Genomic DNA, 24824 nt, shown 5'->3' with positions numbered 1-24824 from the left:
TTAAGTAGTATGCTAGCAAATTTACTCTATCATTAACTGTTTTTGAGATTATGGGATACAGAGAGTTCCATGGAAGCACCCTTAAAGCAGAACTTTTTAGTTAAATTGAATTTCAAAACATTATGCAATATTGTATCCAAACCAGTTGTTGTTCCATTATGAACTGTTAGTCCCTATGTTTAAGTGTGTCAAGAACTAATATTGTGTCCACACTTGCTCCATAGCAACAGAAACTAACATGTTTTGCTGCACTCTGCCATGCTTTTTATTCATATAAATCTCCAGAACCGTAAGTGAGATGTATGTGAAAATCTGTTGACCCATGTTGAGGTTTTGTCCTTTTTGGATGTTTTTTTTGCTATTTATGATGTTATTACTTTAAAAAATCTTCTCAGAAACTACACAGCAGAATTCAATGAAAGTTGGTATAATTGTTCCTGAGGGTATCCTGCATAAAATTTTTATTCATGAAAAAACATGGCTGCTTTCACAAAAAATAAAATAAAGTTTATCAGACCAGGTGAGCAGTTAGACTCTGTATAGCCTCTAGTTTTTTTTGTGACAGTTAGACTCTGTATAGCCTCTAGTTTTTTTTGTGACAGTTAGACTCTGTATAGCCTCTAGTTTTTTTTGTGACAGTTAGACTCTGTATAGCCTCTAGTTTTTTTTGTGACAGTTAGACTCTGTATAGCCTCTAGTTTTTTTTGTGACAGTTAGACTCTGTATAGCCTCTAGTTTTTTTTGTGACAGTTAGACTCTGTATAGCCTCTAGTTTTTTTTTGTGACAGTTAGACTCTGTATAGCCTCTAGTTTTTTTTGTGACAGTTAGACTCTGTATAGCCTCTAGTTTTTTTTGTGACAGTTAGACTCTGTATAGCCTCTAGTTTTTTTTGTGACAGTTAGACTCTGTATAGCCTCTAGTTTTTTTTGTGACAGTTAGACTCTGTATAGCCTCTAGTTTTTTTTGTGACAGTTAGACTCTGTATAGCCTCTAGTTTTTTTTGTGACAGTTAGACTCTGTATAGCCTCTAGTTTTTTTTGTGACAGTTAGACTCTGTATAGCCTCTAGTTTTTTTTGTGACAGTTAGACTCTGTATAGCCTCTAGTTTTTTTTGTGACAGTTAGACTCTGTATAGCCTCTAGTTTTTTTTGTGACAGTTAGACTCTGTATAGCCTCTAGTTTTTTTTGTGACAGTTAGACTCTGTATAGCCTCTAGTTTTTTTTGTGACAGTTAGACTCTGTATAGCCTCTAGTTTTTTTTGTGACAGTTAGACTCTGTATAGCCTCTAGTTTTTTTTGTGACAGTTAGACTCTGTATAGCCTCTAGTTTTTTTTGTGACAGTTAGACTCTGTATAGCCTCTAGTTTTTTTGTGACAGTTAGACTCTGTATAGCCTCTAGTTTTTTTTGTGACAGTTAGACTCTGTATAGCCTCTAGTTTTTTTTGTGACAGTTAGACTGTATAGCCTCTAGTTTTTTTTGTGACAGTTAGACTCTGTATAGCCTCTAGTTTTTTTTGTGACAGTTAGACTCTGTATAGCCTCTAGTTTTTTTTTGTGGAATGTATGTACACTGAAATTAGAAATGGCTTTTTGTTTTGCTAGGTAATGGAGAAGTTGAGAATCCTGTTCGCAGGTTATGCAGATTTTCCGCCTACATGTTTTATTATGTGTGGAAACTTCTTGTCATCTCATCAGGGAAGTCAACATGTTAAAATCATGAAAGGTGAGAAACAATCGTCCATCATAGTGCAGCCAACACTTATACCCTAACACTGTAGTGTCCTCATTGATAAAATCATTTACCATGCTGCATCCAATCGTCATACTCAAACATCATTGTATCCTCATTGACAAAATCATCCACCACGCTGCAGCCAATCCTCATACCCATACACCATTGTGTCATCATTGACAAAATCATCCACAACACTGCAGCCAATCCTCATACTCTCAAACATCATTGTGTCCTCATTGACAAAATCATCCACAACACTGCAGCCAATCCTCATACTGAAACATCATTGTGTCCTCATTGACAAAACCATCCACCATGCTGCTGTCAATCCTCATACACCATTGTGTCCCCCCCCCTATATAGTACCAAAAACACACTGAACCCAGATCTATGCATTATAAGAGCATAATCTGTGTGTATACTGATCAAGCTGAGAATGTGTTCTTTAAAATCATATTTGTAATTTACTACTAATGTGCATAAATATTGTTTCAATGTGTGAGTAATTTGCCATCATGCTTTCGGTTAGCAGAAAAGGTAAAAATGTGGATTTTAAGTATTATTTATTCAAGTCAATTTTATGAAAAATTTCTACAGTCATCTTACCATTTTCATAATAATTTTGAAAGCTTCACAATTGTATGGAACATTAAGATGTCACTTGTCCTGGGAAATCACAATGTAACTTTGAAAATTACTTTTTAACATGTAAAGTAATAGGAACGTTAGAAATGGTTAGTGAGACCTTAACAGGATTTTAATCCATTAATTGATTATTTGTATCAAGTCTCGGGTGTTAAACCACAATAATCAACCAATCAATCATTTCAGAATGTTTCTACAATTTGACAGAGTTGATTTGTGAGTTTCCATCTCTGGTAGAAGGAAGTCGATTTATCTTCGTTCCAGGACCACAAGACCCTGGACCTAAGACAATTTTGCCTAGGTCAGTTGTTCACTAACAGTTCTATGGTTTTTACAATAACCCAGAAAGTTTTATGGTAATATTTTGCCATTCTCTGCATGCATGGGAACTTAGTATCTGTGCAAGTTTTTGTATGTAAAAGACTTCATTCCATTATATTTTTAAAAGAAAGAATTTGACACAAAATAAGATATGAAGTCACTTATAACCTCACCTGGCCAAAGGCCACCTGAGCTATTGCCATCACTTGGCATCCATTTTTGTCTGTCGTCATTATCTTTTCTTTAAAAATCTTCTCAGAAACCATTTGCTACATGAGTCAAGTCAACAATTTCTACATGTGTCACAAAAGCTGTATCGGAAAATAGTGACCATTCTTATTCAGCTTGAAGAGCTCTACAAAAGTTTTCATTGGGTCAAAGTTGTGAAATGACTCCCTGTTAGATTTTTTGCTCTTGAAAAATGAAAATGACATTTTTTGCAGTTTTAGACCAATATCTTGAAAAAAATATTAGTTAGAAAAAAACTTCAATTGAATGAAATAGTCTTTACAGTAAGGTCTACAAAAGTCTCCATTGGGTCAAAGTTGTGGAATGACTTCTTGAGAGTTAGTGCTCTTGAAATTAAAAAGAATAACCTTTTTAGCTATTGCCATCACTTGGTGTCCGTCGTCATCATCCTCGTTAACAATTTTTCAAAACTCTTCTCTGACACTACCTGACCAATGGGAACCAAACTTAATATGAATGTTCCTTGGGGTGTCGTGCATAGAACTGATGTGGGGATTTTTGATCCATCAAAAAACATGGCTGCTGTTACTAAAAATAGAACATAGGGGTCAGACAATAGTATGGTTAGGTTTTGCCAAATTCTGACTGGGTAAAAATGTTCAGCATGATGAGATCTATCTGTGGTCAAATTTTCATTTTGATATGTTAAGCCATGTTGGAGTTATTGCCCTTTTTTGACGTTTTTTTTTGCTATTTTGAATGTTATTTCTTTTAAAAATCTTCTCCTCTGACACCACCTGACCAATTGGAACCAAACTTAGTATGAATGTTCCTTGGATTATTGTGCTTAAAAAGGATTGGGGATTTTTGATCCTCCGAAAAACATTGCTGCCTTTACTAAAAATAGAACAGTAGTTATCGCTTATATCTCCAAAATCGTTAGGTTTAGCCAATTCTGACATGGGATAAAATGATCCTTATTATGAGGATTACAAAAGTCTTCAGGGATCAAAGGTGTCAGACGACTCCTTTTAAGAGTTATTGCCCTTCAAAACGGGAAAACTGATGTCTTTTTTTTAGCTCACCTGGCCAAAAGCCAAGTGAGCTTATGTCATCACTTGGCATCCGTTGTCGTTGTCGTGGATAAATTTTAAAAAATCTCCTCTGAAACTACTGGACTGACAGGTTTTAAACTTGGCATGATTGTTCCTTATGGTGTTCTGCACAAAATGACCTTTGGGATTTTTTATCCATGAAAAATAGGGCCACTGTTACTAAAAATAGAACATAGGGGTCAGATGGCAGTTTTTTGCAAATAACTCAAAAACCATTGCCTTTACCAAATTTCTGGCATGGGTAAAATTATTAAGCATCATGAGAAGGACCTATGCCGAAATTTTAAAAACCATTCATTTACTAATGTAGGAGTTACAACCCCTGAAACATTTTTTTTTGTTGTTGTTTTTTGTTTTTTTTTTTTTCGCATGTACAACTTTGAAAATCTTCTTCTCTAAAACCATTTAAGATCATTGAATGAAAATAAGCATAATAGTTCTTTAGTGTAAAGTGCTCAAAATGACTGTTGTGATTTTTAATCCATGAATAGATATGGCTGCCTATACTGAAAATGGATTTTCGGGGTCATAAGATAGGTTTTTGAAAAAAATTAAAAAATTGTTGCATTTAGCAAAATTCTGGTTCAGGTCATGAAAATGGTATGAAAAGCATTTCCTGCATTTGACAATTTAGTTGATTTTAACTTAGCCTGTCTCATTCCTCAAGTTTTTCAAATAAGCAAATGGTTACCAAGGTGAGCGATTCAGGCTCTCTTGAGCCTCTGTTTTTTTGGTTTTTTTTGGTTTTTTTTTTTTTTATATCTTGAAACTATGATTGATTAAAAGAAACTTTCAATTGTTGAAATGATCATATGATAAGTCCTACCAAAGACTTCTTGAGTCAAAATTGTTGGACAACTTCATGTTAATTTATTGCCTTTGAAAGGCATAATTCAACCAGATGAGCCATTCAGGCTCCTGGGAGCCTCTTGTTTGCAGTTTTTAACCGTTTTTAGCCATTACCATGATATCCATTACAGAAAGAAAAAACTTTTAGTGAATGAAATGATCTTTAAGATAAGACCTACAAAAGTCTCCATTGGCTTGGAGTTGTAGGATGACCTCTTTTTAGAGTTAGTTCTCTTGAAAGGCTAAAAATGGTGTTGCAGTTTTTAGCCAATATCTTGATAGTAAGAAGCTTTTTGTTGATGAAATGGCCTTTATGATTAAGTCTGTGAAAGTCTCTATGGTTTTAAATTGTTGAACAACTCCTTATTAAAGTAATTGCCCTTGAAAGGCAAAAAATGAATCAGGTGAGCAATTCAAGCTCATGGGAGCCTCTAGTTTTCATATTGAGAAGTCAGCAGCCCTAACTTGGTTTAACATGATCAGATTTTATTTGCTGGATTAAATATTGTTTTTTTAGGTTTCTCACAATATTTCTTGGTTCAATTGTAAATTAGTCAGATGCTTGACCATTGTGTTCTGTATGAATTAGTTTGATGATTGACCTTACTGTATGAAGTATGAAGTATGTTATGTACATTGGGTCTACTGTTTATGTTTCTAATGAATCAGGCCAGCCATACCTGAAGCTGTTACAGAAGATATCAGAAATAAGATACCATTAGCAGTGTTTACCAGTAATCCATGCCGTATCCAATACTGTACTCAAGAAATTGTTGTGTTTCGTGAAGATATTGTTACTAAGATGTGTCGGAATTGTGTTAAATTTCCTGAAGATGGAAATGTACCTAATCATGTAAGTAGATATACACATTATAGGCACATGAATACCAATTTAGGGTTTTCGTATATCATGTTGTTCAGCTCTCAATTTGTCCTTTTAAACTGTTGTACTTTTAAATTGTTGACCCTTCCAACCCCCATGAAATTGTTGTAGAGGATATGTTGTTGACCTGTCTATCCCTCATTAAACTGTTGCAGAGGATATGTTGTTGACCTGTCTATCCCTGATTAAATTGTTATGGTGGGTATGTTTTTGACCTGTCTATCCCTCATATTACTGTTGTCAAGGGTATGTTTTTGACCTGTCTATCCCCCATTAAACTGTTGTCAAGGGTATGTTTTTGACCTGTCTATCCCCCATTAAACTGTTGTGGAGGGTATGTTGTTGACCTGTCCATTAATCCTATTCTTAACAGCACTTCTAAACTCTTTCATGTATTTGATTAAACTTATAACAAAAAAACATTTCTTTTAGAAATGCTTGCAAATAATGTATTGAAATATTTTGCGGATGTATCATACTGTCAGCATTGTTGTTCAAGTCTTTGGTTTTTAACTTTGGTTTTTTATAATAACTTAAATGCAACTTATCTTTTTTGGGGGGGAAAAGTTAACACTTAGTTTCTAGAGACATGATGAAGGGCCCGGTAGTTAGTTGATGTTTTTGCTCCCCCTCTTGAATATAAAGGCCTAAAAGAGGGAAAATAGATGTTGTAACTGGAATTGATAGAAAAAAGTTGATAGTGCACTTTGCTTGAAAATTGGGCAGTAGTTAGTATATAAGGGATAATACTGTTCCAATCCAAGTTCTAATCAACAACTCCTCTCAAACCACTGAATGGAATTTAATGTAATTTCACACATTTTTAATCACATGATGCAATTGAGCACCTCCTATTTTGTTTTCCCACTTGTTAATTGGCTTTTATATGTAAATCTAACAGATTGTTATTTTTTCCAGTTTTGCAAGACAGTTGTGTCACAAGGACATCTATGCCCTTTGCCTTTACATGTGTGTCCTGTTTATTGGGCTTATGATAATGGTCTTCAGCTGTACCCATTACCAGATTTAGTAGTGTGTGCTGATAAATATGATCCTTTCCATTCCAAGTCAGTTGATTGCACAGTTTTAAATCCAGTAAGTTTATTATTAACTCTTTCAATGTTATGATAACTATTTTATTACACAAAACAGATTTTGCTATGTAATTATCCACTTGTTACAATGAGGATGAAGTAGTACTACTGGCAGCAATCTATATAGCTCTTTAATGAATTATGACCAAACTTTGTAAATTCTTATTCGTTAAGAAATCTTGAATTAAATTTATTTTCAAGATCAATGGTCTGGGATGCGCTGTACCTATGAACATTTAACATACTTAGCCTATCAGGGTCACAGGGTCAGAACACATCAATGTAATGCCGCTCTTTATGATAATTAAGTTATAAAGTTATTTGTGGTTTCTCCCAGTATGTACCCATACCAATGAGTAGAAAATCAGTATGTGGTTTCTCCCAGTATGTACCCATACCAATGAGTAGAAAATCAGTATGTGGTTTCTCCCAGTATGTACCCATACCAATGAGTAGAAAATCAGTATGTGGTTTCTCCCAGTATGTACCCATACCAATGAGTAGAAAATCAGTTTATGGTTTCTCCCAGTATGTACCCATACCAATGAGTAGAAAATCAGTATGTGGTTTCTCCCAGTATGTACCCATACCAATGAGTAGAAAATCTGTATGTGGTTTCTCCCAGTATGTACCCATACCAATGAGTAGAAAATCAGTATCTAACAAGTTATTCAAAGCAAACAAACAGAATTCTATTCTTCATTTTTAGCTCACCTGGCCATAGGCCATGTGAGCTATTGTCATCACTTGGTGTCTGTCGTTGTCTTTAACAATTTTTCAAAACTCTTCTTTTCTGAGACTACAAGATCAATCAAAACCAAACTTGGTATGAATGTTCCTTAGGGTATTCTGCATAGAACTGGTTTGGGGATTTTCCATCTATGAAAAAAATGGCTGCCATTACTAAAATAGAACACAGGGGTCAGACAGAAGTTTTCACACATATCTCCAAAACCTTTACGTTGGCCAAATTCTGACTGGGTCAAAGTGTTCAACATGATGAGATCTATCTGCAGACAAATTTTCATTTTAATCTGTTAAGCCATGTTGTAGTTATTGCCCTTTTTTAACGTTTTTTCCTTAATTTTAATGTTATTTTGTTAAAAAATCTTCTCTGAAACTACTTGACCAACTTGGTATGAATGTTCTTTAGTGTGTTAGAACTGTTGTGGGAATTTTTGATCGATCGAAAAACATTGCCATTGTTCCTAAAAATAGACCATAGGGGCAGACAGAAGTTTTTCACATATATCTCCAATACTGGTAGGTCTAACCGAATTGTATCAATTGCTCATTATAAGTCTGCATAGGCTCAAAAAAATTGTCACATGACTCCTTGTTATTGCCATTGAAAGGTGAAAGATGATGTTTTTATAGTTTTCAGCCAGTATCTTGCAAACAATGGTAGGTAGAAAGAAACTTTCAGTTGATGAAATGATCCTTATGATAAGGCCTACAAAAGTGAACGGAGATTGAAGTTGTTGGACTACTCCTTGTTTTAAGTTATTGCCCTTGAAAGGTGAGAAATGATGTTTTTAGTAGTTTTCAGTCAATATCTTTAAATCTGTAAGAGATAAAAGGAAACTTTCAATTGATGAAATGTTCCTTATGATAAGTACTACCAAATTCTTCTTGAGTCAAAATTGTCAGACAACTCCTAGTTAGAGCTATTGCCCTTAAAAGGCAAACGTTTAAGCAGGTAAGCAATTCAGGCCTCTTGTTTTAATTGTGTACACTTATTGAGGGAAACAGGAAAGATCAAAATCCCACATGAATTCCTGTGGATCATGTTGGTTTTTAAGGAAAATTTTTCCTTGTAGTTGTACAAGAATTAAGCTTTCCCAAGTAGGTTTGCAGGGAGTATTTTCTAGCCTTCCCTAGTAGGTTTAAAGGGAGTACTTTTAGCCTTCCCTAGTAGGTTTACAGGGAGTATTTTGTAGTCTTCCCTAGTAGGTTTACAGGGAGTATATTGTAGCCTTCCCTAGTAGGTTTAAAGGGAGTATTTTGTAGCCTTCCCTAGTAGGTTTAAAGGGAGTATTTTGTAGCCTTCTCTAGTAGGTTTAAAGGGAGTACTTTTAGCCTTCCCTAGTAGGTTTACAGGGAGTATATTGTAGCCTTCTCTAGTAGGTTTAAAGGGAGTACTTTTAGCCTTCCCTAGTAGGTTTACAGGGAGTATTTTGTAGCCTTCCCTAGTAGGTTTAAAGGGAGTACTTTTAGCCTTCCCTAGTAGGTTTACAGGGAGTATTTTGTAGCCTTCCCTAGTAGGTTTACAGGGAGTATATTGTAGCCTTCCCTAGTAGGTTTAAAGGGAGTACTTTTAGCCTTCCCTAGTAGGTTTACAGGGAGTATTTTGTAGCCTTCCCTAGTAGGTTTACAGGGAGTATATTGTAGCCTTCCCTAGTAGGTTTACAGGGGGTATATTGTAGCCTTCCCTAGTAGGTTTACAGGGAGTATTTTGTAGCCTTCCCTAGTAGGTTTAAAGGGAGTACTTTTAGCCTTCCCTAGTAGGTTTAAAGGGAGTATTTTGTAGCCTTCCCTAGTAGGTTTACAGGGAGTATTTTGTAGCCTTCCCTAGTAGGTTTAAAGGGAGTACTTTTAGCCTTCCCTAGTAGGTTTAAAGGGAGTATTTTGTAGCCTTCCCTAGTAGGTTTACAGGGAGTATATTGTAGCCTTCCCTAGTAGGTTTAAAGGGAGTACTTTTAGCCTTCCCTAGTTGGTTTAAAGGGAGTATTTTGTAGCCTTCCCTAGTTGGTTTAAAAGGAGTACTTTTAGCCTTCCCTAGTAGGTTTACAGGGAGTATTTTGTAGCCTTCCCTAGTAGGTTTAAAGGGAGTACTTTTAGCCTTCCCAAACAGCTTTACAGAAGTATTTTAAACCTTCCCACTTACGTTTATAGGGAGTACTTTGTGGCTTTTCCAAATAGGTTTACAGGATTTACTTTTAAGTGACCAGGGCTAAGTGAAAATAGAAAACATGTTGTTTTTATATGTACAACCATCTTTTAATAAAATTCTGTACATTTCCTTTTGTTACCTTCAATATATTGTTAAATGCCACTAGATGAACCAATTTAGGGCGTAGTTCACTTTATTGTTTCGGAGGTGTGGCCCTGATTGAAAGAGGGCCACTTGAGATTTGTAGAAAGTTACTCCCCTTTGCTTAAAATCTTAAAAAAACAAAGCCAAAGTCAGGAATATGAAAATGGACTATTTTGACAATTATGTTTTTTACATGTTAAGTAATGAAAATGTTAGAAGTTGTTAGTGAGACCTATACAAATAGAAGAGGCATTTGTCATTGATAGATCACTACAATATCTATCTATAAATCACATCTAAAATCTAGTAGACACTCAATTGTCTCATATATATATGAGCCCGCTATACATCACCATTGCGGAAAGTCATGTGACTTGGAGGTTGACCACAAAGTTCCAAGATCACAGTGACTCACAATAAATGATTTCCCATTGACCATCTGATTTGTCAAATCCATGGTTATAGAACTGTATAATATTCTGTGTCCATTCTTATAAAAGCAAATTTATATTGACTAACATTTTTTGAGTATTTTAAACCATGAAGCTAAATCCGTGATCCTTATTTAGTGTACAGGGTGTCAAGTGATCCTATATTCCTTTATTTTTCCTATTTTCATCACTGAGCGTCCATCATCGTCGTCCGTTGTCGCTGTCGTCCTTTGTCTTCGTTAACAATTACACAAACCTCTTCTCCTCTGAAACTACTTAACTAATTAGAACCAAACTTAGTATGAATGTTCCTTGGGGTATCCTGCATAGAACTGATATGGGGATTTTGATTCATCGAAAAACATGGCTGCTGTTACTAGAAATAGAACATAGAGTCACAGTAGTTTTTTTGCATATATCTCCCAAACCGTTAGGTAACTTACAGAGTTAAAGTGTTCAGCATGATGAGATCTATCTCTGGTTAAATTTCAATTTTAATCTGTTAAGCCATGTTGGAGTTGTTGCCCTTTTTCAACTATTTTTGCTATTTTTTAATGTTATTTCTTTCAAAAATCTTCTCCTAAACATTGCTGCTCGGACGTTAAACCCCAACAAACAAACAAACAATCCTCTAACACTATTTGACCAACTGAAACCAAACTTGGTATGAATGTTCCTTGGGGTATCCTGCATAGAACTGTTGTGGGAATTTTTGATTCGTCAAAAAACATGGCAACTGTTACTAAAAATAAAACATAGGGGTTAGACCGTAGTTTTTCGTATATACATGTATCTCCAAAACCGTTATTTTTAGCCAAATTCTTTCAATAGCTGCAATGATTCTTATTATTTGGACTACAAAAGTCTTCAGGGATGAAAATTGTCAGACGACTTGTCAGATATGTTGGAGTTGTTGCCCTTTTTCAACTATTTTTGCTATTTTTTAATGTTATTTCTTTCAAAAATCTTCTCCTCTAACACTATTTGACCAACTGAAACCAAACTTGGTATGAATGTTCCTTGGGGTATCCTGCATAGAACTGTTGTGGGAATTTTTGATTCATCAAAAAACATGACAACTGTTACTGAAAATAGAACATAGGGGTTAGACAGTAGTTTTTCGCATATACATGTATCTCCAAAACCGTTATTTTTAGCCAAATTCTTTCAATAGCTGCAATGATACTTATTATTTGGACTACAAAAGTCTTCAGGGATGAAAGTTGTCAGATGACTCCTTGTAAGAGTTATTGCCCTTGAAAGGAGAAAAATTACATCTTTTTTTACAATTTTCAGTCAATATCTTGAAAACCATCTTTCAAATATTGAAACGATCCTTATGATAAGTCCTACCAAAGACTTCTTGAATCAAAATTGTTGGATGACTTCTTGTTAATTTATTGCCTTTGAAAGGCAAAATTCAACCATGTGAGCGATCCAGGCTCCTGGGAGCCTCTTGTTTTAGAATTCTGCTATATTTTACCAAAATTTCCTCTATATTGACTGAAAGTCTTATAATTTCAAATAATTTTTTTTAAATAGAAAAAATGGATTGTTTACATGTCCAATGTACTTCATTTTGATATTAAAGAGTATTTAAGCTTGAAATAAAGGCTACAGATGGGTTTCATGCTAATACTTATTGGTACCAGTATCGTATTGCATATCCCTGAGCAGGTGTACGTCAAAACATGGATGCTATAAAAATATAGTGCATTTTATTTTTGCCTCTCTACAAACTAATATTTTGTCAAAAGATATGAACAATGACTTATAAAATAGAGCAAACATCACACTGTAAGATGAAGTACTTTTTTAAAAGAAAATCTAACTTACTATCATAAAAATGTTCCACTGAAAAGGTTGGTTTGGTGAGTGCAAAACGAAAGTGAAAGTAGGGAAAATGGCTATTTATAGTTCGAGACTACTTTTCTGTCCGATCTTCGTGGACTCACCCTATTTTCTTTGCGGGAAATTATTTTTTCACATGTCCTTAGAAATGCTACATAAGTGAAAGTTTTATTGAATCAATTTACATATTGTTTTAAAAATCCTAAAAATATGCACTTCACTATAGAAGTCTATGGGAAAATTAATACGATACTGAGACCTATTGTCTGTAATATTAAGCTAATCTAGCAATATTGCCCTGGTGCACTAGGAGTATTCCATCCCTTCACAAAAAAGAAATCTTAGTTTGCAAATTTGTTTTGTCAAACAATGATCTTTTGATATAATTTGAAGTGGAATGTAGTAAGGGCCCTGCTGACTTTCAGACATCACATTGTCAGTCTGACTGTCCATTGGCACTTTCTTTGTCATACAATAATTCAACTTTGCTTTGACCGATTCAGGTAGAATTTTAACACAACATCAAGTATCATTAGAGCCAGTAGATGAAGAACCCTATTGATTTTAGTATTGGACTTAGGACAGATGAACCAGACCCTTCTTGACTTCGTCAGTTTTCTACATTTTCTATTACATGTAAAATGGGATATTAAATCAACATCATACTTTTGATTGGTAACACTATCCTAGAACACTGAGAACCTGCTATTTTTTTCTAATTATTGTTTCTATAGTACATGTATTTTGTCTTTTCCTTTGCTTGGCAGAAAACAAAATGATATTTTCAGAGTTCTATCATTGAGTACACTAGTATCCCGATCTTTTGAATTTTAAACATTTTTGTCATAATTCATCACCATATACTTAGTCAGTTAACAAAATTGCTATCAACTGCAGAGCATTTGTACTGATATTAAAATTTTTAAATAATGTGCAAACAAGAGAATTCAACAGAAGTTTGGAGGACAAAGGAGTGAAACAAAGGGAATTTGATAGGAAAACTAGAGGCTCTATAGAGCCTGAATCGCTCACCTAGTCTATACCTTTCTAAAGCTGGACTCTTGATCTTACTGTACTATTGTCACAAGAATCATTTAATCAATACAGAGCATCTTAGTTATCCACCTGGTTTTCATATTATACAATAAATCTCTCATAGTCATTTTTTTACTCTTCAAGGACAATAAAACCAACATTGAGCAAAGATCTTTTAGCTAAACCCAACTGTTTTTCAGTTATTTGCAAAATTCTGCAAATGACCCATATGGTTTATATTTGATAACAGGTGAAATGATCCTTATTATTAAGACTACAAAAGTATTCAGGGATTAAAGTTGTCCGAAGACTCCTTGTAAGAGTTATTGCCCTTGAAAGGGGAAAAATGATTTTTTTTTCCATTTTTCAGGCAATATCTTGTAAACTGTAATAGATAGAGAGAAACTGTCAATTGCTGAAATGATTCTTGTTATAAATCCTACCAAATTCTTCTTGAGTCAAAATTGTTGGACAACTTCTTATTTTTGCCCTTGAAAGGCAAAATTTAACCAGGTGATGGATTCAGGCTCCTGGGAGCCTCTTGTTCTTGTTCTTTTATATATGTGTGTGTTATTGCTAAAAGTATTTGAAATCAAAGACTTTTTACATTTAAATACTTGTAACCTTTTAAGTCAATAACAAAATCACTCCCTGTTCATATATCAATAGAATTTTAAGAAAATATCTTATTTGTCAATAAATCTTTGTGTGAAATAACCAATCCAAAGATTTGATCTTTATTTGAAATCTATGTACGCAGTTAAGTCACGTCATCCTATCTGACAGTCCTACTGTCCAAGGCCAGTTTGTAATCATATCTATGCTAATTATACCACGCTTCAATGGTTTACTAAAACTAACTTCATCAGGAGTGGAAAATGTTGGAAATTTTAGTTGAAAGCAGTTTTGTTTTGTCAATCATTGAGATAATACAAAGGACCTAGCATAAATCATTTAAATCATTAAAGTAGAATATCCAAATCTAATTATGGAAATTTCATTAGAAATTCTATTATATTGTTTGGTTTTATTTTTATCAAACCTTGACAGATTTCTGTGGAAATTTTTTATCCTTGGCATGGCTTGTATAAAACCTGTCAGCCATTAATAACTCGCTCTTACATAAACCTGTGGTTAGTTCAGGAAAACATCTTATTACTCTTAAACTGGGATTTGTCTTTTTTTGAATGAAGACTTGAAGTAGTGTAAAGGTTGATATAAATACTGACTAATAGTGGTGGACCAACTGTGTATGTAATATTTACTTGTGATGATTTTCAAAAACTGATACAAAATTTTCATAGGAAAAGAGAATTTAGAGTAATTTTTTGGACTTGGGTCTTTGGAATGATTGATTGAAAGAATCAACTACTGTAGAATATATTTTGTAAGAAGTGTAAATATACCTGTGACCTGAGGACACAGCTTACTTTTGAAGCCTATGAAAGGAAATGCTAATGAATAATAAAAGCAGGCAGATATTACCCCCATATTACCATGGCAACAACAGACAGTGTTATCAGGACTGCTCCTGTCCTCCAACATACAGACTTCATGATACATTCCTGCATCAGATCCTCACAGGGAAGGGATATAAAAATGACTGCTTATTTGTGAATCGTCCAATTAAACAAGAGATTTACCATGATTACAGTTGTTGCTATAGCAACTGCTACCCTCCTCCATATCATTACCCACATCATTAACAGGTAGGTTGGTTTGTCAACAGTTTCCCTTTTTAGTTTGATCAAGTTGTTGCTGCTGTCATTGATACCATTAACTTTTCATCTTCTATGAAACCACTCAGTTGGATTTCATCAAGCATTCTTAAAAGAATTACTTTTAAGATTATGTCAACTCTCTATTGTGGGGTACTATTTTAGACCCAAGTAATGTCGACTCTCAATTGTGAGGTACTATTTTAGACCCAGGCAATGTCAACTCTCTATTAAGGGGTAGTATTTTAGTTCCTGGCAATGTCAACTCTCTTTTGTGGGGTACTTTTTAGACCAAGTCAATGTCAACTATCTATTGTGGGGTACTACAAAATGTATTTTAGACCCAAGTAATGTTGACTCTATTGTGGGATGATATTTTAGACCCAGACAATGTCAACTCTATTGTGGGGTACTTTTTAGACCCAGGCAATGTCAATCCTTTATTGTCGGGTATTATTTCAGACCAAGGCAATGTCAACTCTTTTATTTGTTAACTGTGTCTATATTTTGGCTTTATGGTTTTAATAGAAGTTTTTGTCCATACCCCCTTTTTTCTCTGAATGAAGCTTTCTGAATGCAAGTCATATTGTGTGATATGTTTTCAGTCTCGGGCAATATAAACTTCCTGTTTCTGAAAAGCAGCAGTATCAATATTGAGCAATGCTCACAGTTCATCTTGCAGTTTTCATTAAACATTATAATGCTCTGCCTTCATGGTGAGTTTAGTTTTAATGCTCATCTATGCTTTTTGGAGTAGATCTGATCTATATCTATGCTCCAACATTCTCATTTGTGAGAAGTCAAACATGAACTTACATGATATGAAAATTCTTCCTTCTATCATTGGGACGGCCATATCAGTGGGCAGCTGTTTATTGAGTATCAGAATTTTTGGTTAGAAAACCTTTCATGTAATACTGTTTGTTGTCTCTGTCAACTTCCTGAACATCAACAGTTTCTTGTAAGTTGATTTACATCATCTTTTAACTCCTCATGTATTTTGATATCCAATATCACTTGCCACTTCTAGGCCTTGATTGTGACTATCAAAATGAATAGAATGAATCTTGATATGTCTATTTATAGTGTAATATAGTGAAAATTGTTTGGGACAATTGAAAGTTTACATCTTCAGGCCTCTTGTGCAGTTTGAGTTATCTTCCTTGGCCTGGTAGTTGTATGAAGAAATGTTGTAAGTTCCCTAATGACTACTTTCCCCAAAGGGGATTTTAGGTTTGTACTCTCTCATCAGTCATTCCAGCAAAAAAGTTTTCCACACTTTTGTTGCCATGCTTGCAGATTTCATTTGATATTTGGTACATGATAAGTAACCAGTCAAGTTTGAATTTTGTGATGGGTTTGTTAATTTTTTTGTTAAAATATGGGCATTGGACTTTTCTGCACTTTTTAACTTTGGTGATGCTTAACTGTGTTCTATGATTTATACATATTAAAGATGTCTGTTAGGGAGAAAAGGGGAAGTTTTGGCCCTTAAAAATAAAGTTTTTTAAATCAATATGGATATTGCATTATTTATAGTAACATGTGTGCTAACTTTGCTAACAAAACCCTTTTTGCCATCAGTGCAAACCCAACATTGAAACAAAAATGTTAACATTTAATGCATTCATGACTATTAAATATACTAATACACAGAGGTTAATTGGGCTCAGATCCACTGGGGGCCTTAAGTGTTGTATATCAAGTCAAAAGTTGTGTTGATTGAATAGATATTCATGGTTGAAATTAATAAGTTGTTGATCTGATGTATGTGGTCAATATTTTATGTCATGAAATTAAGTGTTGTTTACAAAGTTGGGCAAATTTACATAGTTAATATGCATTTTGAAATTCAGTTTCATTTTTCAGGGATCATTTCCACGGACAGAGTTCAGCTTTAAAGTTTACCTCCCAGCAACGAAACAGATAGAAGACAGTAAAATAGAAGATTAACATTGTGTAATGTACATTAAATGTCAACATAGGGATCTAGATTTGTAGAGTTTTTTTTTTTTTTTTTTTTTTTTTTTTTTTCTGATATATTTTGTTTCTACATGGAATTGATTCAAAGGTCTTGTGTAATACTGCTTTGTGCTGGTAGTAAACTTGTTTGAATTTCATGTTTTCATACAATTATTTTGTTACCTCTATTCAAGATTATGACATAATACACAAGGTTAAATATTTATTTCCACTGTATCTCAAAATTCATACAGATTCTTTTCCTGTTTTTAATTGAGATCACCATGCATTTGTCAGAAGAATAATAGGTTCTATTTCTTCCATTATATATCTAAAAGCTGTGGAATTACAATAAAAGTCAGTGAGTTATTTGCTTAAAATTTATGTCGTAAAACAGGGCGCCAGTTATGATGAATGATGAAATCCTTACATTTATCAATGTAAGTGGGCACTGATGTTGATGAATGATGAAATCCTTCTGATTTTGAGGCTGCTAAATTAACTTCATGGAATCTGTTAAATTGTTTTAGTAGAACTTGGTTATCTACCTTTAGGATTTTCATGAAAACATAACACTGAAAGTTTAATTCTTTTTATTTTGTAACACACAAGTTTTGTGTTTTACTTGTGGGAGAAGTTAGGTTCATTGTGTTATATACAGTGTTGACAGAACTGGGTGGACTGTAGTGATGTGGGAACTTCCGTACAGAAACTACAGTGTCCTTTAACATTTCCATCAGACAGAAGCAAGTTGGGTTTTTGGGTTCTAACTGTATGTATATTTTTTGGAGGAACTAAAACTAATTTGATATTTAGTTTTTATACGCCGGTCAATTTTGATGGCACGTATTACGGTATACAAATGTTGGTCGTAAACATGTTGCACTGTAACTTGAGGACAACTTATCCGAGTTTCTTGAAACTTAACAGTTTATGATAGTGTAACACTTTATACTTTTTGGTAAAACTTTTCGAGTTACGGGACTTTGTAATAAAATAGGGGTAAAACGATTTATGATTATTTACTCACTTTTTAGTTATATTTATTTAAAGATCTGTGTACTTTTTGGTGATGATTCAATATCTTATTTTTGAGTTATTGAGGTTTTTGTAAAAAAGATGTTTTTCACATGTAGCATGGTATCTCAGAAACTATTAAGATTATTGTATAAAACTTTACACACTAGTTACTTACATTAAATTGAAGATCTGTATACTTTTTCGTGATATATCTTTATTTCATTTTTGAGTTATTGAATTTTTTTATTGATTTTTAAAAAAAAAAAAATTTTATTGTAAAAAAGGGGGATTCACATTTCGTGCCGTATTAAGGGAATTAGGAGGTGCATTAATCCTTAATTATATGTATGGGTGGTTGGGTCACAAAAACTGCCTTCCAACTCTCCAATACAATAAATGATGGATTTGCCCTTACAAAGAACCAATATTGGAAATTTATTTAAGAAAAACTTTATACCATAAACACAGAAACATGTTGTAACACTTGTTGTTTACCATAAACACTGAAACATGTTGTAACACTTGTTGTTTACCATAAACACAGAAACATGTTGTAACACTTGTTGTTTACCATAAACACAGAAACATGTTGTAACATGTTGTAACTTGTTGTTTATCTCTTTTATCTACTTTCTATTTTATGGAAATTTGATTTTTTTTTAATTTATGTCATGACATGCAAAATTTTTGTTGCAAAAATATTTGCTCCCTTAATCAGAATTATTGCTTCAATTTGGTATTTTTTAAACATCTGGTCACTAATTTTTTGACTATATAAATTTTCTATTGAGCTGGAATAAGGGATGAGTCAGGACATCCTGTACTCCTGTCAGAAACTATAGCCTATAATCCACAGCTCTTTAGCTTATTTTATTAAGTCAAGAGATTTTACTTAAAACTTTACACAATTGTTTGTTACAAATGTTTGAAGGTCTATATACATTTTGTGAAATTCCTAATTGACTATAGCTCACCTGACAAAGTTACGTCAGTTGCATAAAATTGATACAACCTTTTTTTGCCTTAAAAAATGTCTTAGTACACAGGTTTGTCTGTATTCAGAAATTGAGGCCATAATTGTGGAAAGGTGATGAACCTTAATGGACTATAAAAAAAATATACATTTTTGCTGTGAAATAATTAAATATAAATCAAAATAGAATGAACTTCATGCAGAAACAAGGTATATTACAGTCGTTGCACTTACATTTTGTATTCGAGTGCACCTTAAAAGCTTGATTAGTAATCCATTTATATCCAGTATTTCAGCTAAGTAACTTATTTCTTATTCGTAATGTACACATTTTTCTTTGCTATTTCAGTTTTGTGCCGATTAGTTACGCTATTTCTTCAAATTCCCAAAAATACGAATTTGGTTGTATGATAATTCGCAAAAGTCTTAGAATGTTAAATCAAAAGTAACATTATTTAAAGGCATTGTGTCGGTTCCTGTTACTGTAAATATCTGCTTTAAAGATATGTCATCTTAGAATGTTCCCCTATTATTTGGTTTCCATCATTGCGACATTATATGGAACAACTTTAGAAAACATCTGTCAGTGAACAAAACACTAAATACTAATTATGTTTGCTTACCACCATATTGATTATTACGGTCCTCTGCTTATAAATAGGTAGATCTAAACAGTTTTCAAGTTCAGTTATTTACTATCATGACTTCTAATGTAGTCTTACTGTTTTTTTTTCAAAAAAAAATATGTTCAAATGAAATAAATAGAACGTGGGCTGAGATAACCTCTCGTGCACCCCCCAAACCATCATCCAAAATATGATTTTCAGGTACCCTTATACCTCCCATTTACAGAACTTTTTGTCGCCAAAAATTAAGCTGAAGCATTTTCGTATTTTTTTTATTACTTTTTATACCTCGTTGAGGCAAAAAAAATTTTTTGATTCTACGAACTTCTCCTTTCTACAGACAGAAGCAAACTGATGTGTGTATCAACATGTAGCCCAATGTCTCAACCCTTAGAGTATTAATGCTTCAGTAAAAAATAGCTTATTTGGTATTCTCTGTTTAGTATTATCACAAATTATAATTCTGGGGTTCTTTTGCTGAAATATGGCGATTTTCATAATCATAATTTATAAAAAAAAAACAACAACAAAAAATGGGATTTTCGATTTTTTGGTCAAAAGTCACATAAATTTGACTCTACAAGTTATTACTCAACTAAAAACGTCTTAAATTTGGTATCATTCAATAGATAATTTAATTTTCTTCATCAATTAACCACGAAAAAAATAATTTTCTAAAGAAGATTTTCCTAAAATGCTGAAAATGTTACCCCTACCCCTAGAAAACTGGTCTCAGTGTCAAACAGAATTCCCATTCATAGCATACTGACATTGTAGAACTCATATTTTAGGCATTCATAATTGGGTGACAATTACTATAAAATCGGGAAAATGGGAATTTTCAGAATTTCAGTATTTTTCAGTTTCAATGTGACATTAATGAGTTTTTCATTAAAAGGGGAATGTTCGTGTATTCGTATTTTCTTCCATTCCAACGGTAATTGGCATTTTTTTTTCAAGTACCTACTTCAAACAATCTTTTGCGTATACAAATACATCTATGTAGCATCTAAGCATTCTAATGAGCCATGGCATGGCATACTTTAATGTATTCCAAGACATATAGGCGAAAGAATAGTACACCTTACCCACTAAAATTTCTGTGAAAAACCCAGAATTCATATGTGGTTGATTTGCATTTTTTAAATGGGGTTGGATATATGTGTGCCCACCATTTATCGTAGTTGCTTCTTTGAAACCGTATATGTATAAAAATAATGACAGCTTACAAAATCAAATCATGTAAAAACTGTGATATTTTAAACAAAAAATATACAATTTACATGCTAAAATGTGTGATAATCTGTTTTAAGGTAATTTTCCTCAAGCTTCGCAACAGTATGCAACTTTAAGTGAGACTTTGAAAATTACTTTTTTAACATGTAAAGTAATGGAAACGTTAGAAGTGGTTAGTGAGACCTAAGCCATGTTGGAGTTATTGCCCTTTTTCGACGTATTTTTGCTATTTTGAATGTCATTTCTATCAAAAATCAAAAAATACACAACCTGACCAATTGGAACCAAACTTGGTATGAATATTTCTTCGGATATCGTGCATAGAACTGATTTGAGGATTTTTTATCCATTGAAAAACATGGCCGCCGTTACTAAAAATAGAACATAGGGGTCAGACAGTAGTTTTTCGCATTAATCTCCAAAACCGTTAGGTTTAGCCGAATTCTGACTGGGGTAAAATTATTCAGCATGAAGAGATGTATCTGTGGTCAAATTTTTGTGAAACTTTGTTGACCCATGTTGGAGTTATTGCCCTTTTTGGACGTTTTTTTGCTATTTTTTAATGTTATTATTTTTAAAAATCTTCTCCGCAGAATTCAATGAAAGTTGGTATTTTTGTTTTAAAGGGCATCCTTGACAAAATGACTTTGAATTTTTGATCTGTTATAAAGCATGGCCGCTGTTACTAAAAATTGAACATTGGGGTCAGACAGCAGATTTTTGCATATATCTCCAAAACGTTTAGGTTTAACCAAAATCTGACATGGGTAAAATTATTCAGCATGAAGAGATCTGTGGTCAAATTTTGGTGAGGTCTCACTAACCACTTCTAACGTTTCCATTACTTTACATGTTAAAAAAGTAATTTTCAAAGTCTCACTGTGAATTCCCAGGACAAATGACATCTTAAAGTTGCATACTGTTGCGAAGCTTGGAAAGTAAGGCTTCCAAAATCATTATGCTAATGGTACGATGATAGTAGAAATTCTTCACAAAATTTACTTGAATAAATAATACTGAAAATCCACATTTTTACCTGTTCTGCTAACTGACAGCATGGAGGCCAATTACTCACACATGTAAACAATATTCATACACTTTTGTAGTTAATTACATATATGATTTTTAAGTACACATTCTTAGCTTTATTTTGACTACTTTTAATCATAATACATGCAAATAATGCACTTACAATGCATATGTCTAGGTTCAGTGTGTTTTTGGTACTACATAGGGGGGTGGTCATTTGACCCGGAAGTGGTTAGTGAGACCTTAAAAACATTTTATGAATTTTTATGTTTTTCTTTTTTTACATTTTATGAAAGCTTGTTGTATTGTGAGTCTACTAAGAGCAAAACTATCAAAATCAGACATAGGACTACAAAGAAATTGTCATTTTTATATCATGCCCCTCAGTGATATTTCCCCTAAATTACTAAAATATTACAATTTTAACTAACTTGTCACACCTAATTGATACCTATGATAATTCAAGAAGTCGTAATAGTAAATATCATTTATCATTATGAAAAAAGAACAGATTTCAACAATTTATATCATACATATTTCATTACTGTGTGATTCTAAGTCTGTGCTGTGTGAGTATTTGAGTACTTTGAATATCCCAAGCAGTGACGTGTATTTCATGGATGACATCAAGTTATGAGTCACTATTACTGACAAAAATCTTGTTGCTATGTTTTTTTTTAAAATACCTTGCACAATGCACCTCTTAAAATATAGCCAGATTACCAATATCACTATACTGATTTTATGGGAAAATGGAAATAATGACCAGGAAAGGCAATTTTCCTCAAATTATGCATTTCCCTGAAATATGCCATAATTTAAGTTATGGTCTCACTAACCACTTCTAACGTTTCCATTACTTTACATGTTAAAAAAGTAATTTTCAAAGTCTCACTGTGAATTCCCAGGACAAATGACATCTTAAAGTTGCATACTGTTGCGAAGCTTGGAAAGTAAGGCTTCCAAAATCATTATGCTAATGGTACGATGATAGTAGAAATTCTTCACAAAATTTACTTGAATAAATAATACTGAAAATCCACATTTTTACCTGTTCTGCTAACTGACAGCATGGAGGCCTATTACTCACACATGTAAACAATATTCATACACTTTTGTAGTTAATTACATATATGATTTTAAAGTACACATTCTTAGCTTTATTTTGACTACTTTTAATCATAATACATGCAAATAATGCACTTACAATGCATATGTCTAGGTTCAGTGTGTTTTTGGTACTACATAGGGGGGGTGGTCATTTGACCCGGAAGTGGTTAGTGAGACCTGAAAATTTGTTGATCCATGTTGGAGTTATTGCCCTTTTTGGACGTTTTTTCTTTTTATGATGTTATTTAAAAAATCTTCTCAGAAACTACTCTACAGAATTCCATGAAAGTTGACATTTTTGTTTTATAGGGTATCCTTAATGAAATAACAGATTTTTGATCGCTGAAAAAATATGGCTGCCGTTTCTAAAAATAGAACAATGAGGTCAGACAGCAGATTTTTGCATACATCTCCAAATATGTTAGGTTTAGCCTATAGCTTTCAATTGCTGAAATGATCCTTATTATAAGGCTTACAAATGTGTCCAATGAATCAAATGGAGTCAAAATTGTCTGACAACTCATTGTTAGAGTTATTGCCCTTAAAAGGCAAAAATTTAAGGTGAGCGATTCAGGCTCCTGGGAGCCTTTTGTTTACTGTGTTCCTTATTTAATTCGGGTAAACAAATGTATCATCACAATTGATGCAAATTTGGGCTGTTTTCGAATTATAACTAAGGGTTCAAAGGGACCGCGCCTAAAAAATCTACTTTTTAGCTCAATTTGAACGAGACTTGGTATAAGTATTCCTTAGGGTATTTTGCATAACACTGATTTGGGGATTTTTTTTTTGTTTTGAAACATGGCCGCCGTAACTAAAAATGGAACATAGGGATCAGATAGAAGTTTTTCGCACAGCAAAAATCGGACAGACGGTAAAGGTGTTCAGCATGATTAGAGCTATCACTGGTCACATTTTCGTTAAAATCTGACAAGTCTTTTGGAGTTATTGCTCTTTTTCGACGGTTTTTTTTTTTTTTCACTATTTTTAATGTTACTTTTTTTTTCAAAAAATCTTCTCCTATGACACTACCAGACCAATTAGAACCAAACACGATATGAATGTGTTCTGCATAGAATAGATATGGGGATTTTTTTATCCATCGCAAAACATGACCGCCATAACTAAAAATTAACATAGGGGTCAGACAGAAGTTTTTTTGCATGTATCTCAAAAACTGTTAGGTTTAGCCAAATTAGTAAAAATGTTCAGCATGATGAGATCTATCTGTGGTCAAGTTTTCATGTAAATCTGCTGAGCCATGCTGGAGCTATTGCCCTTCTTCGACATCTATTTGCTTTATTATGCTTTACTTTAAAAACAAATCTCACAAACTACCGGGCAGAATTTAATGAAAATTGATATGATTGTTTCTTAGTTATGAGTGTTAGGAAAAACTATGGCCGCTTATACAAAAATAGAATGTTGCTTAATCAGCCAGGTGAGCGATTCAAGCTCTTTAGAGTTTTCTCTAGTTTGTTCGATCATAACCGATGAAATACTGAAATGGCATTTCATGTACATGTAAAATGTATAGCCGTTAAACGTCTTACTCCCTATAGTCATGATTTTCTTTAGAAGCAAATTTTCCTATGCACATTACGTTAGTAATTGACTTTTTATGTTCGGTGTTTATTTTTTTGTTACTTTGCTTCGTTCCCATCAACCTCTGTTTCCTCGCACCTTTTTCCAGAAATTCGTGCGGAAACTTAGTTTTGCGTTAAATATGAAACTTTTTTTAATTTTAAAAGCAATGTACAGTTAACTGATTTTATCATGCGTTTTTAGATTCAGGTTCAATATCTTATAGTCTCACCACATACAAACAGAAATCTAAAATCGACATATAACAAATAAAACATTGGTATTGTATGTGCCATAACAAATGAACATTGGTATTGTATGCGCCATAACAAATAAAACATTGGTATTGTATGCGCCATAACAAATAAAACATTGGTAT

At 33.4% G+C, this 24824-nt stretch overlaps 1 protein-coding gene across 2 annotated transcripts in view; it reads left to right on the top strand.

Annotated features, from left to right (window-relative positions):
• Window positions 1–22793, top strand: part of LOC148623248 (DNA polymerase epsilon subunit 2-like) — a 61989-nt gene extending 39196 nt beyond the window's left edge. The window contains exons 11-15 of one of the 2 annotated variants that reach the window (XM_088564941.1): window positions 1605–1725; window positions 2569–2683; window positions 5526–5709; window positions 6658–6834; window positions 16775–22793. In XM_088564941.1, coding sequence (XP_088421067.1) covers window positions 1605–1725; window positions 2569–2683; window positions 5526–5709; window positions 6658–6834; window positions 16775–16858 — 681 coding nt within the window. In that variant the 3' untranslated portion in view covers window positions 16859–22793. Of the gene's footprint in view, window positions 1–1604; window positions 1726–2568; window positions 2684–5525; window positions 5710–6657; window positions 6835–13818; window positions 14897–16774 lie in introns of those variants that run through there. The other variant, XR_015919400.1, reaches the window with a different exon arrangement.
• The last annotated feature ends 2031 nt before the right edge of the window (window positions 22794–24824 follow it).

The sequence above is a fragment of the Perna viridis genome, chromosome 2, assembly GCF_037379345.1.
Source record: "Perna viridis isolate PV_CMFRI_1.1 ecotype Kerala chromosome 2, ASM3737934v1, whole genome shotgun sequence".
In the NCBI taxonomy this organism is placed as follows: domain Eukaryota; kingdom Metazoa; phylum Mollusca; class Bivalvia; order Mytilida; family Mytilidae; genus Perna; species Perna viridis.
This window is presented reverse-complemented; position numbering and strand designations above follow the sequence as displayed.